We start from the raw sequence: 13,030 nt of genomic DNA, 5'->3' as shown, positions 1-13,030 counted from the left end.
CACCAGCCTATGAAAGTGTAAGTGAGGGGTAAGTGAAGTTAAAATCACGCTGGTTACACAGCCCTGTTTCCTGGGGGGCTGTGTTTTAGGACCCAATTATTCTGCAGCTGAAGTTCCAGTCACAGACTTACTAACGAACTGCTCGCAGTCGTTAGGTACATGCCTCTTAAATCCTTTGGAACTCATCAGTGCCATGATGCAATCAGCATTGCCTCTCACCTAATTCCATTAGTTCCAACACAGAGCTGAACCAGTCTTCTCCTTCCTATAATATATCCTTCTACGATGCATGGAACAGGTAAGAATGAAAGAATCCACAAACAAATCTCTCCAAGGCATTTATATATTTATAGAAAGGGGAGTACACATGGTATTAAATATATGTATGTACATACAAATATGAACTTCTTTTTAAAAAAGTAACCTTCAGTAAAACAGGTTGAACGGCTATAGAGCTGACCGTCCATGTTAAGCCTTGGGGCTTGAACTGCCAGTTTCTCAACTGGTTTGATCTGTCCTCTATGAAAAATAAAACAGTTCTGGGACAGCATAGGCAGACATCAGGTGCTTGCCAGGATTAGGGGAAAGCAAATCAAGCGCTTTAGAAAAGACGACTTGGGACTGATCTTTCAGAAAGAGTCACGTGGCATTCAGAACCAGAGGTGGTAATTTGCCCTTTAGTGGTGGGAAGGTGAAAAACACCTTCTAAATAGCCTTGTGACAGAACCAGGGAGCACCTGGGATTCAAAGCAAGATAGCAGAACTGCTTGGCATAATCCTGAGTATCTGCACTGTGTTTGTGCAGCCCCTGCACAAAGTAACTATTAAAGTTTACTTCCTCTTAACTTTATTATGTTTGGGGTCCTGCTGGGTCCTTTGCTTAGTGAGCAAGCAACTTTTTTTCTTAGGAAGTACATTTAATGTTGTCACTTTTTCTAGTGCAACTGTTGAGCACCTAACATGGGGTAAGAGGATCATTATTGATCTTACACAGCAATGAGGCATGGAGACATGCTGAGACCCAGTGTGGTGTAGAGGTTAAGAGTGGAGGACTCTAATCCAGAGAGACGGGTTTGTTTCCCCACTCTTTCCCATGACACCTACCAGATGACCTTGGATCAGTCACAGTTCTCTCAGAACTCTCTCAGCCCCACCTACCTCACAAGGTGCCTGTTGTGAGAAGGGGAAAGGAATGAGACTGTAAGCCACTTTGAGACTCTTCAACATAAAGAGGGATATAAAAACCTTCTCTTCACATAATAAAATCACCCCAAGTCAAATGAAATTCTTTCCTAGGCAATTAGCTACCTTGGAGAGCTTGGCTTTTCTCTTAGCCTCAAGGTAACTGGAGAGCCTTTGATTGCAGGGCAAATGATGCCAGAAAAAAGGGATGAGGTTCCAGTCCATCCTTGTGAAAAACGCTGAACAACCAGGTAATACTTGCTGGTTCTAGTCATACCCCTGCTAGAAAGGAAAGATGGACAGTTATGGAAGCATCCCATTGAGAAAGTCACTTTAAAGAGATCCCATGGCTCAGTAGATGCTGCATCTGTCCATCCCACACTGTCATTATGTCACCTCCTGGAAGCCATCCACTGGAGTTCTTTGGTATCACGGGATCTGTGTCAACATTTGCAGTGAAGAAGGAAGTGTCTTTTTCCAGTGGGAAGTTACTGGATTATTGATTAGTCCAGAGGTTCCTGAATCATCTGGATTTATGACACTAACAAGAACACATTTTTTTCCCTTTTGAAACAGCCCTTTAGCTACCTGATGAAAGGCCCAGCATCCATGCAGGCCTGGGGATTTCACTCAGTCATGTTCTCAGCGCTGAAAGGGGCGTCGTACTTTTTTCCGCTTTTTTTGCTTTGAGTCACCTTTCTGGGAAGCATTGTCTACCTTTGATGGAGGAGTGGGCACAGCCCCTGAGGATGGTGGTTGGGGTGTGTTGAAAAGATTACCATTCGGCATCTGTCCAGGATTTCCTTGAAAGATGCGGTTGAAAAAGTCCTGTAGTTCTGCAGCTGAAGCAGGATTGACATCTGACGCAGCTCTGGGGCAGGGAGGAAAGGGCAGAAGAGACCAGAATCATCAGATCTAATCACTGATTGCAGCTGATGGATATGTTTGGTTTAATGGGAAAGGGAGCAAGTGAAAGCTAGACTTTGGAACATGTGCTATGGTACCAGCCAGCTCAACATGTGAGAAAACAACACAAGGTCTTTGAGTCACAAATTGGAACCACTGTAGCTATAAGCTTTCAGACTAGGAGGCAGAGTAACAGTCATGCTCCCCCAGAATTACATACTTTTAGATCAGTACAAGTGGGGGACTTGCAAGGAGCATCTTATTTAACTCTCACGCTGCTTCAGCTCTCATTCAGTCCTTCCTCTTTCCCTTCCCTGGCAGCCTCCATAGTCTCTCCCTTTTCCTGGTTCTTTTTCTCCTTCCTATCTAGCAGCTAACTTACCTTCATCTGCACCTATCTTCAGTTTTCCCTACTTCCCTCCCCCAGCAGCATCCACTTGGGAAGATTATGGCCAGGTTGTGTACTGGTGGCTGTCCTAATTGTGGGGGGGCACCTCACTTTTCCATGTATACTTCTCCCCCCACTATTTCCTGTTTGCTTCCTTCTAGCAACCCCCATAATATCCTCACCTTTTCCTGCTTCTTTCTTTCCTTCCCATCCATCTGCCAACTTACCTTTTATCTGCTCCCCATCTTTGGCTATAATGATATTTGTTTCCTTCATTTATACCCTGCCTTTCTCCACAATGGTGACCAAAGCAACTTATATTGTTATTCTCTCCTCCTCAGAACACCCACCAAGATAGGTTAGGCTGAAAATGTGTGACTGGGACAAAGTTACCCCATGAGCTTCCATGGCACAGTGGGGATAACAAAACTGGGTCTCCCAGATCCTACTCTGAAACTCTGTCCACTACACTACAATGGCTTTTGTGGAATTGATGCTGTTGAACAGTAGCAAGCAGCCAGGTGAGTCATGCAAGTCACAGGGTAGAAGTCACCCTGTGGTTGCTGCAAGACCTGGCCCCTATGAGTCCTCCCTGTCCACTTTCCAATATTTAGGACAGATGGACTTACATTCTAGCAGTATCAGAAGAGGTGAGCAGTGACTCATGAAAGTTCATACTCTACCACAAACGTTGTTAGTCTTTAAAGTGCAACTGGACTCTTACTTTTTTCTACTGCTATAATACGTGGAGTCTTGGCTGCAGAACATGGTGGCTGCTGTGAGAATTCTCAAATTCTGATTTTTTAACAGAAAGTAAAAAAGCTGCATGAAGGTATGTGCATTTGTGTGTACAGATCAGAGCACTCATAGCACTGAAGCAAGGAGACTGCACACACGCGCTACTAAAACCTTAGAACTAAGAGCTCTTCTACGTGTGAAGGGCATGTATGTGCGCCATAGTTTTAGCACAAAAATTATGGCATATCAAGTTATGCATTTGGTTTCTTCTCTTATCTCACAAGGGCATACAATAACTTTGATCTCCTCCATTACTTATGCAACAGATCTGCTCCCATGATGAAAATGACTCCCCTGTTTATGTTAATAGAAAGATTAGATCTTTGCAGGGAACTGATTGAAAGTTATCATTTATACAGGATATCTGTCAGTGTGCATTTATCTTAGATTGGGACACAGAAAACCTAAATAACTCATCTCTTAGGCAGCACCCACCTCTGCTCAGAAATTATTCAGAACTAACCTTTGGCGTCCTCCAGAACCCCTTGACCCAAAAGATATGTGATATGGAACCCGATGAGTATCTGGGGAGATTGCCACTTTTTGGCAGCCAGCCCATTCTGCACATAAAAAAAAAGCAAATTAGCACCAAAGTGGTCAGAGGTACCTGTCTCTCAAGGAATCATCCTTGAACTCAGAGTTCCCTTCTCATATACAAAGTAACCTCTGTAGTAACATATTTTACCATTACTACTTTGAGTGGCAGTATTTTAAAATCATTCTCTCTTTTGGGTGTTCAAGTTATTGTCTTCGGGTGTTCAAGTTATTGTCTCATTTTACAGTTAAAGGACAAATGCGAAAGAATCTCTATAATCTCTATGCAGCAAACATATAATGTGTTTATAATATACATCTTAGTATATAGAACGTGGATTGGGCAGAGGCCCTGGATGCACATGAAGTAAGGATGATATCACACATGCACATATTTGATGTTGGAAAACCAGTGATCACACAAGTACTCAAAAATATTTGCTGCCTCAATTCCCTTAAAGCCAAATACCTATCCAGCAGGCAACCCAGGCTGAACAAACAGAGAATGTCTGTTAAGACATCTAATAGCCTAGTATGCTTCTCATGGGGCTCAAAAAATTCACAAAAGAGAACCCCAATAAAACCCCAAGGAGAAATACTAGGTTTGTAATAATGTTTCTGCATCCTAATACTGGGTTTGTAGAAATATATGAAAAGTTTAAAAGAAAGGTGGGGGCTTAAAAAACCATAACAATGATATCTGTGCATGTGCAAATATCACTGGGGGGGGGGAGGTAGAATTTTGATTGGTAATTTTGCATTACTGCAGCAACCCCAAAGGGCACTTGACAACCACAAAAGTCTCAACACCACTGCAAAAATAGAGAGAAAGTGAGTTAGGGAGAGAAGCAGGTCTGGGGAGAACAGGTAAGGTGGGTGGCTAATGGAAGGAAAGACTAGGGGGCAGCTGGGCAAGGGAATGGGAAGTGGCAAGATTGGAGAGGAGAAATGAAAGACTGGGGAGGGAAACCAGGACAGTGAGAGGGAGAAAGGCTGAATAAGCAACCCAAAGCAAGAGGAGAGGTGATGGGAGGGTGGCAGAGAGATTTGCCTCCTGCCATGAGTCTTTGTGGGTCCTCAGGTTGTTCATACCCATTTCCCAAATTGCAAGTAATGATATTTATTGCAAAAAGGAGTCTTAAAATCCTATTTAACCTTGAACTTTGATTCAATTTCCCTTGCCCAGTGGCATAGTTGTATTACCTGTGATATCATAAACCTTTCCATCCATCATGGCAAAATATGTGATTTTCAGCCCTAACATGCTAGATTCAGCCCAGAAGTCACCCTCCTCAGCTGCATGAAGCTTGTTACATTCTGCACAGTAGCGGGCATTCAATGGATCACGGTCCATCTCAAACCTCCTGCAGTGAAAAATAAAAGTGTTGCTGATGTCAGAGAACAGAAGCATGCTGATATACCAGAAATTGCAACCTTGACTCTTGGTTTTCTTGGAAAGCAATAGGGTGAGGACTGAAAGAAAACTGAGGACATAAACGAGAAGACTGGACTTACATGCCAGTAGAATTGGGATCAATCAAGATGTTTAATATTTGGGCATATAATGACCACCAGTGCTATTTCAGCTTGGGGAAATTGCATGGGGGGAAGTGAGGAGCCAAACCTCACACCACCACATTTCATAGTAGAATCAGGCCCATGTGTCTATTTAAAAGACAGTTCCCCACAGTTCCTGGTTGGTTCAACTTATTAAAAGTCATAACATCTAGGTTTAATCCTCAGTAAGCCATAAAAGAGGATAGCTATGCCAACTGAAATCTCACCTCAGACCATTGCCCAGGTGCTTTCAGGTGTCTAAGCCTTTGCTAAATCCTGTTCAGATCCCCATGGAAAGAGGATATTAAGAAGCACTTTTCTTAAATAAGAGGAAAACCACAGTTCCCTGGATACCAATTTTGCACTATATAACAGATATCATTTTTTCATAGTGAACCTATGACTGCATGGAATACCTCAAGCTCTTGGCAGAACACTTGAAGACAAGGTTACAGACTACCATCTTGACCAAGTCCAGAAAACCATCTACTTTCAAAGGCAACAGGAGTCCTCAGAAGAATATGTGGCATGAAAATAGCATGCATACTGCATCTCTGCTGCAGCATTTTCCAGAAACAGTGCTCAGCAAGCTCTAGAAATTAGATATGATATCAGGTACTCAGCCTAATGCGACAGTAGGAACAGTGAAGAGCTAATGGCTGCTGGCCACCTACTTGTGCTTCCCCTGGCACTTGTTACACATCATTGTGTTCATGGCTTCTTTCAGATCATCCTGCAGTTTGGAAAGGAACTCATTCATTGATTTGGACAGCTCAGTTTCTGCCATGCGTTTACTGAAACAAAAGTAAGGAAAGCCATGAGCCAAGTGATAATGCTGCATCTACAAAACAAAAGTTGGAAGAGCCAGGTAAAGGCTCACATTAACCTGAAATCAAAATGAAATTTGCTTCCAAATAACTACGTCAGGTTGCAAGAAAGATAGGTATCATATGCTAAATCAAACAACAGACTGCCAGTATTCTCTGACCCATATGCCATTCTGTCTCCTGTGCCTGCATTCACACTGCTGAAAGGAAGGACAGGCACTCTTCATCTGTCCTGCTAGTTTCTCACCATCTACAATGATTCGGATACTAGCCCTGTTCACAAGCAAGAGAGAACACACATACAATCTGTGTACAGTGTACATTTGCTTTTCCTTTATACAAACATTGATTCATTTTCCTGTTCCATTCAATGCTTGTACAGCTGAACTTATGATTGAAACCCAGTTTCATTTGTGAAGTTAAGGTGTGTTGGCTCTTTCTTACAAGCAGGCATACATACGTACACGTATGTACATGCATTTGCTACAAAAATGTTAACTATGGTTATTCTACTCCTCAGACTGGGAAATCTGGTGTTTTAGGGTTCCACACAAGTGGGAACACTTCCCTTTCACAGAATAGCAGAATGACATTTATTGTCTGAAGGAGGGGAATATGTAAGGAGGGCAACATGGGGTACCCAACACACAGAGTTTACTCAGATAGGTAACTACACTGCTGCATAGACTCAAGGTAAACATACCTAAATATAATGACTATTCCAGCTTTGCTACTGGCTTTGACTAGCCAGGGACAAAGCTTGGCCCCTATCATTCCCAGTGCTCTCCCCTTACTGTTTTTGTTAACATCCTTGCCTAACTGCTAGGTGGGGAGAACTCAAGATTTTCTTCTTCTTCTTCTTCTTTCTATCAAGGTTTTGGTATATTCCTTAACCAAATATCAAAGGGAATGGAATAACCATAACGTGCTTTAAGGGGCACACTACACAGTATTTCCCTTGATCTTCCAAGTCACCATGAGAAAAATAGTAGAGAAAAGAGCAAGAATTAAATAATGCCTACAGGACACCTAACAAAGCTATACATAGACACTAACTTTTAAAATAAGTTGTATTTATACCCCTCACCTTTCTCCCAAATGGGAACCTAAGAAGGCAAACTAAACATCTATAAGACAGAGGCATTTGAAACATTGGGAATGGCCCTGATCTCGATAGTTCAGGCAATCCCAATCTTGTCAGATCTCAGAAGCTAAGCAGAGCCAACCCCGGCAAGTGCTTGGATGGGAGACCTCCAAAGAATACTAGGACTGGGAGGCAGAAGCAGGATGTATCAAGCCATTTCTCCGAATGTCCTCCATGTCATCAAAAGTCACTGTGACTCCCAGGCACGTCCATGCAGCCAGACACAACCCCCCCCCCCCAAAAACCCCACCCATTGGCAATGGCAACTACTATGGAGTGGTTCCTACAAGAAAGTGCTACAAAGCTGATGCTCATATGCAGTTTATTTCAGCTCCCTGAGCCGCCTCGGTGGGGAGGGCAGGATTTAAATCGAATAAAATGAAAATGAAATTAAATTAAATTAAAGAAAGGGACCCTATTTTGAGAACTGCCCTACATGTCTCTTCCCAGTCCACAGATCAATACTCTTGGTGCCCATGTATCTAGTATGTTTTTACCTAGCTCTTTCCCCATAAAGCTCAGGGAGGCATACTAATCTCCACTTCTTATTTTATCTTACTTGGCTTTGGCTGGCAAAGAATGACTAGCCCCAGGTCATGCAATGAGGCAATTCACCAAATGGCAATTTAAACCCTGGTCTCCTAGATCCTAGTCCAACTTGCTAGCTGCTGTACCACAGTATTGCCTGTATGATTCTCATTCTGAAGCATCATGTGACCAAATGGACTTCAAGTCACTTACATTTCATATTCCTTCCTCCTCTCAGGATTGCTGACAATATCCCAGGCTGCCCGTAGCACCTTGAACGCCTCCTCCGCCTGTGGATGCTTATTCTTGTCTGGATGAACCTGTGCAATATCCCCATCCCCCAAACCAACGAGTTAGAATGCCTACATTGTGTTAATAATAGTACTCTGATTAATATTAGTATTTTGAGCACTTGGAAGAAGCACATAAGACATATTCTCTCAGTAACATAACACCGGCCAGCATCGTTATCTACACATTACATACTAGTCAGGTAGCTGAAGCAGAGACTTGCCTACAATAGGGGATAGGCTGATATTTGAGAAGGGACTTCCAGCGCACAATACCAGCACACTTTCTATTAAGGAAGTCAGGAAGGAAATGCTTCCTCCAACACAGTTTCTCTCCCTCCACAAAATGCATTGTAAAAGGGAAGGAAAGACATGATTGCCTTTTATCAAAAGTATGCCTAGCTGCAAGAGTGGTCAACTGGTTTTAGGTAATGGAAGAAGATATTGGATCTCAGCCAAGAAAAAGCTCAGATGCACTTTAGATTGCTATAAGCACCTACAAGTCTGTACCACACCCAACATAGTACTACTGCAGTTCATTTGCCCTCCAGACTTAGAATAGTAGAAGTAGGAAGAGAAGATTTGCCACTCAGCAGGTACTTACCGTAAGAATGAGGTTGGAATCAGGCAGTCCTAGAACTTAACTAAAAATCTGAGAACCTGACATGTAGCTCTCAGCCCCCAGTAGACAGATATTTGATACACAAAGAAGAAAAATACACACATGGCTAGCAGTTTACTCAGCATAATTGCTTGGGACAACCCAGTAATATTTTTGACTTGTGATAGTAATAATTTTTGCCTGATTCCCCCCCCCCCAAAAAAATCTCACAATAATCACAAGTCACTACAGTGGGAGATTGTACATGAGATCAAAGATTACATACACTGCTAAACCTACAAGTTGGGAAATCATTGACAGTTGTCTAGAGTACCCTACCTGGACTCTGCCCCTTTGTGCAAAGTCATATTAAACAAATTACCATACCAACCAGTTATAGAGGGCCCTCTCCTACTGCCTAGACTAGAGGATATGACAAGTAATTTCGTAAAGCCACATAAGGAGCAGTGTTGTGTTTGTGAACTGAAAAGATTGTCAAGCATAAGGCAACAGAAAACTGTGAAAGTATCTCTCAGCCTCTTAGCCCTCAGGCTTCAACACTTCAGACACATTTCAGCCTTTTCTAGCACAAAGGGTATGCTCACCAGTACAGCCAATTGCCGATAAGCTCTCTTCAACTCAGCATCCGATGCTGTTGCTTCTAGACCTAACACCTGGAAAGGATTGAGCTCTTCTTCAGGGGTATGTGCCATAGCCAGCAAACGTGCCATCACTTCTCCAGGTTGATACTGCCCAGATTCACCAGGAGACCCAGTGAAAGTAGCATCCCCTGGCTGGTTGGTCCTTAGTCCTTTAGGCATCCAAAGGAGGTCATGCCACTTATGCAACAGACTTACCACCCAGGTGTAAGTCCTGCTGTGTTTGAAGAAAGCCCAAACTTTGGGTAAGTCAAGTGCTGAGAGAAGCCAGGCCCCATGACTGGTGTGAGCAAACCTGCCCAAGACGCTGAATAGGGCTAATTTAGAGACCTGCCAGCAGAGTCTCAGGCTACCCAAGATAAGCATGAGCACCAGAAAAAGTACAGCACAAAGCATCTTGAGTAGGTGGTATGTCAGGCTTGCCCATGAGCCTAGCTGTCGCATCAGTTTCCTACAACCCAGCTTGGCATGCTGGATCCAAGCCCTCATGCCGGTCTGGATAGTGTCGATATCACACTGGTTGAAAGAACAACAAGAATAAAGGAACTTCCCACCTGCTTCCACACCCTCACCACACCTGTGGGTGACCTGCACAATCAGGTGGATGAATAATTTGAAACAAGAGAAGCAAAAAGAAGCCAATCCCGCCAAGTGCTTGAGCAGCTCAGCTCGGACATGGTACCTCCCACCATCACTCCTCTTCCTACTTTGCCTCTGTTTCCCTCCAGATAGTGCAGATCGTCCTTCCCACTTGTCCTTTGCTGCAGCACGATGCCTTTGCTGCCGAGCAACCTTCCTTCCACCAGGAGCCTTAGTATAGTCAGGAAGTTCCTCCTTGGCCTTTGACATCGTGTCATCTTTGATGTCTTCCTCTTCCCCTTGCAGTAACTTTTCTGCATCCTTCTCCTTGGAGTCCAAAGCCTGATGCTGACAAGCAAAACTACACAAATGGTGCCCCTTCTCTGAATAAGTTCCAGAAGGATCAGAGGTCTCTCCCAGACATTTACAAGAGCCAGTTTCATCACCAGGAGCACTGTAGCCAGTAAAGTGCAAGCCACCGTTATCTTGCTCACTGCTTCCTTTCCAAGAAGTTTCAGTTTCCCTTGTATTTCCCTCCCCGCCTGAAGTCTCAACCTTTTTAGGAACCAGCCCACTAGTTGCCATTGCTTCCAAAACTGGCATCTCTCTTCTGGGCCAGACTTTGAAATTACAGCCCCCTTTAGAGATCTAGGCACCTGTGGGTATGCCGTTTCCTGCATCCTCACATGAGAATAAGCACTCATCAGTCACACGAGGGCTACCGATGCTATGAACAGTCCTGGCCAAGCCACACGGGTCTGGTTTGGATTCACACAGCTCTCCAGACCTGAGGTGCTCCATCATGGTGCTGGGGCTCCAGGATTACTCTGGCCTTGACAAGGATTAAGTTACAGCCATCACCAATCTTTCAACCTGCAAAACAACCAAAACAGGCTTCAGAGCCTGATTGTACTCAAGAGACCATCTAAACACACATCCTCTTGGCTAGCTGGAATTTTGTCCTTCTCCGGCCTCATCCGCGTAGGATTCCCCCTCCCCTCCAATAGATAACACCGAAAGCCCCGTAACCCACACAGAGGACTCAACAGAGGTGAGTAACAGCTACTTCATGCTGGGAAGGGGGAGGGGAAGAACGCGGTCCCCAGACGAAGGAAAAGGAGAAGCTGGATGCGAGGCGAAAGGGGAACTCACCTGGTCCCGTTGCCGTGGCAACGAGAGGGGGCGCTGCTCCTCCCTCCCACTGCCCCCTCTCTTCGCTGCTTGTCTCTAAGCCTCCATTTCCGCCTTCCGCCCGCCTATGTGTAACACTAGTCTCCGCCTTCTACATCCGGGTCAAGGAGAAGGCGACTGAGGAAGGTTCCTCTAGGAAAGTGTCGTCGCTTCTCTGGCCTCTTTCCCGCTTGTATTCTTAAAGGGCCAAAGAACAAAGCGGAGCGATCCCGGCGGCGGCTTTGTGTCTTCCCCCGCCATTACGCCTGTGTTAGAGGCGGGAAAGAGTCCTCTTTACGTCGAATAACTGAACGTTGCGGCTCTTAGCTAGGTCTTAGGAGAATCCGGTTCTTTAAGAAAGTAGATTCAGACAGGCAGGCTCTTTTGCCACCTCCAGGAACTGGAAAGGATGTTAAGCCCTCTTCGTCAGATGGATGCACTGAGTCGTCAGCCCGTGCGTGTAACATATAAGCGGGGAAAATTGTGAGGCTCAAAAGCTCACTACCAGACTTAATTTCTGTAACCTTTTTTGGACTAAGCTAAGCTAAGCTGTATGTATGTATGCCTTTCGCAACCAGCAGTCATGGGTGTCAGGACAGTCTTCCTGCAGTCGCGAAGGTGATTTCACGTTCATAATGTGAGGGAGAAAACGCTTTTTTGTGTCAGCTGATCACCCCCTTCGTACGTCTGATGAAACCAGTTCTAGTCCGCAAAAGTTTATCCTGTGATGTCAGAGTTAGTCTGTTCCTGCAAAAAAATAAATTAAAAAGCAGGTTTAAAAGCTAATAATTTTATTCCATCGTGGGCTGGAGCTCATCAAACCCCCCCAACCCAAACGCAGTAAGTGGCTTCTCACTAGGCAAACTATGTAGGAAGCATGAAAATAATAATAGTTTTAAAAACTGATTTAGTGTGGGGTTTCAGGTGTTAAATATCTTAGCAAATTCTGAGACTTCCCATCCATTACATTTTTTTCATGCCTTCAATGCAAACGTTCTGCCTACCCAAGAGCTTGTCCTTAATTGTTATTATAATCAGCTTTTTTTTTAGCAGGAACGCACAGGAACACAGTTCCGGCTGCCTTGGCATCAGGGTGTGTGGTCTAATATGCAAATGAATTCTTGCTGGGCTTTTTCTACAAAAAAGACCTGATTATAATATTATAATAATGTCCTTAATAATTATCTGAAGAAGTGAGCTATTAATAATGTTCTTAATAATTATTGGAAGAAGTGGGCTATCATCCATAAAAGTTAGAATTGTTTTTGTTTATCTTTAAAATGCCACTGGTCTCCTATTCGTTTATTCCAGAATGAATCTCTTGGTCTTTAAGGTATCATTGATGTTATTGTATTATTAAAATTACATATTATTATTTATAAAGCATTGTTTATATGTGCATTGCACTTTATAGAACAAAAGAAAATTCCGTTGGTTTTGTGCTAACAGTGCAGCGTTACTTTTCAGTCCATCAAAGTCAGTGAGCTTCAAAGGGTGTAGCTCTGTCTAGAAATGCACTGTAACCTGGCTATCCCTCTGGAATACACAGCCTCTGGTTTTGCTTTTGTTCTAGATTGGTCAGTGCTTAATTTGTACAGTGAGAGATGCCTGTGGCTCAATTCTGTAGAACTGTTCTCTTCATCCTAAATGCGTGGGGAGTGGCTGTCTTCACACTATAGTGAAACAATGACACTCAACGAATGGTCAGAGAAACTATCTGGCTAGAAAATCCTCGAATAATAATACCACTTGTGATGACATAAACTTGCTGACGTTGAAAGTAGGTCATGGACTTGGCATTTAAAAATAGCTGATGTAAGAACTGCTAGGTTGCCAACCTTCAGGTGGATCCTGGAGATCTCCCAGA

General features: G+C 43.7%; 1 protein-coding gene across 1 annotated transcript; it reads right to left on the bottom strand.

Moving 5' to 3' along the window:
* Nucleotides 1-329: 329 nt before the first annotated feature.
* On the bottom strand, nucleotides 330-11,289 carry DNAJC14 (DnaJ heat shock protein family (Hsp40) member C14). The gene is made up of 7 exons (XM_060252369.1): nucleotides 11,146-11,289; nucleotides 9,361-10,866; nucleotides 8,078-8,184; nucleotides 6,040-6,159; nucleotides 5,012-5,172; nucleotides 3,738-3,834; nucleotides 330-2,053 (listed from the first exon to the last, which is right to left on the bottom strand). The coding sequence occupies exons 2-7, from the start codon at nucleotides 10,594-10,596 to the stop codon at nucleotides 1,825-1,827; spliced, it is 1,950 nt and encodes a 649-aa protein (XP_060108352.1). The 5' UTR covers nucleotides 10,597-10,866; nucleotides 11,146-11,289; the 3' UTR covers nucleotides 330-1,824.
* Nucleotides 11,290-13,030: the final 1,741 nt, after the last annotated feature.

This window comes from Heteronotia binoei, chromosome 13, assembly GCF_032191835.1.
Source record: "Heteronotia binoei isolate CCM8104 ecotype False Entrance Well chromosome 13, APGP_CSIRO_Hbin_v1, whole genome shotgun sequence".
Classification (NCBI taxonomy): Eukaryota; Metazoa; Chordata; class Lepidosauria; order Squamata; family Gekkonidae; genus Heteronotia; species Heteronotia binoei.
Note: the sequence above shows the minus strand (reverse complement) of the source record. Positions and strands in the feature narration are given on the sequence as shown.

Coding starts and splice junctions, on each gene's coding strand:
- DNAJC14 (XM_060252369.1), bottom strand. CDS start 10,596: ATGCCAGTTTTGGAAGCAATGGCAACTAGTGGGCTGGTTCCTAAAAAG. Junction 3,835..5,011: donor AAAGGTTTATGATATCACAG/GTAATACAACTA, acceptor TTTTATGTGCAG/AATGGGCTGGCTGCCAAAAA. Junction 2,054..3,737: donor GGTTCTGGAGGACGCCAAAG/GTTAGTTCTGAA, acceptor TCCCTGCCCCAG/AGCTGCGTCAGATGTCAATC.